The sequence below is a fragment of the Pterocles gutturalis genome, unplaced genomic scaffold (assembly GCF_000699245.1).
Source record: "Pterocles gutturalis isolate BGI_N339 unplaced genomic scaffold, ASM69924v1 scaffold3107, whole genome shotgun sequence".
Classification (NCBI taxonomy): domain Eukaryota; kingdom Metazoa; phylum Chordata; class Aves; order Pterocliformes; family Pteroclidae; genus Pterocles; species Pterocles gutturalis.
The window spans coordinates 2,548-3,321 of record NW_010109934.1 but is presented as its reverse complement, the minus strand read 5'-3'; the positions used below and the strand labels follow the sequence as shown (position 1 = coordinate 3,321).

Here is a 774-nt window from a genome sequence, read left to right as displayed (position 1 = left end):
CAACTGTCTGCCAAAGAGATGTGAGGGGTCTCCGTGTCCAGGTGCTGGTTCGGGTGTGCTGCTGGAGTCCCCATCGCACCACTGATGGGGCTGGGAGGAAGAGGGGGAAGGCTGGGAGGAAGGAGAGGAGCAAGCAGGCCACCTGGCTGCAGTTCCAGCTGCTCAGCCCCCTTCACAACTTCTGGATCTTCTCAGCGATAACGACCGGGTTCTCCTTACGGATCTTCTCGGCGGCTTCTGCCTTGTAGTCATAGGGGCAGGCGTGCATGTCGGAGTACCGGTGGATGGCACAGAACAGGTTCCCGCAGCGGCAGTCGAAGCCTGAAGGGAGGAAGAGCAGAAAGATGAAACCGTGTCAGTCCCCATCCAGCCGGACAGGAAGGCAGCAGGTCCTCCCTGCCAGGCCAGGAAACTCCACAAATGCCCAAAGAGGGTCAGACAAGGGAGGGGGCCGCTGCCTCCGCCAGGCGAAAGGGAGTCTCAGCGTGGGAGACGACTGCGGATGGCTCTTTGCTTTCCTCCGGCTCAGCCGCTCCAGCAAGCGCCTGCATGCTCGGGGCATCCCCAGCTGTCATGGCAGTGGGAAATGCTCCCAGAGCAGCTGCTCCCTGCACTCCCCTGGGACAAGGGACACGTTGGGGACCACAGAGTGCCAGATTGCTGATCCAGAGCAGGCTGCCCGGGCTGGAGCCGAGCCCTCGCGGCCAGCCTGGCTCCTCAACAGCATCTGGCCTGAGCTGCAGTAAGCCAGCGAACAGCAAAACCGTCACCTCG

The 774-nt window shown here is 62.3% G+C and overlaps 1 protein-coding gene across 1 annotated transcript in view; it reads right to left on the bottom strand.

Moving 5' to 3' along the window:
• Positions 1–5: 5 nt before the first annotated feature.
• The window catches only part of LOC104461503 (AN1-type zinc finger protein 6-like), a gene marked incomplete at its 5' end in the record, with an annotated part of 2,147 nt that continues 1,378 nt past the window's right edge, over positions 6–774 (bottom strand). The window contains one exon of the mRNA XM_010073124.1: positions 6–321. Coding sequence (XP_010071426.1) covers positions 173–321 — 149 coding nt within the window. The remainder of the gene's footprint in view (positions 322–774) is intronic.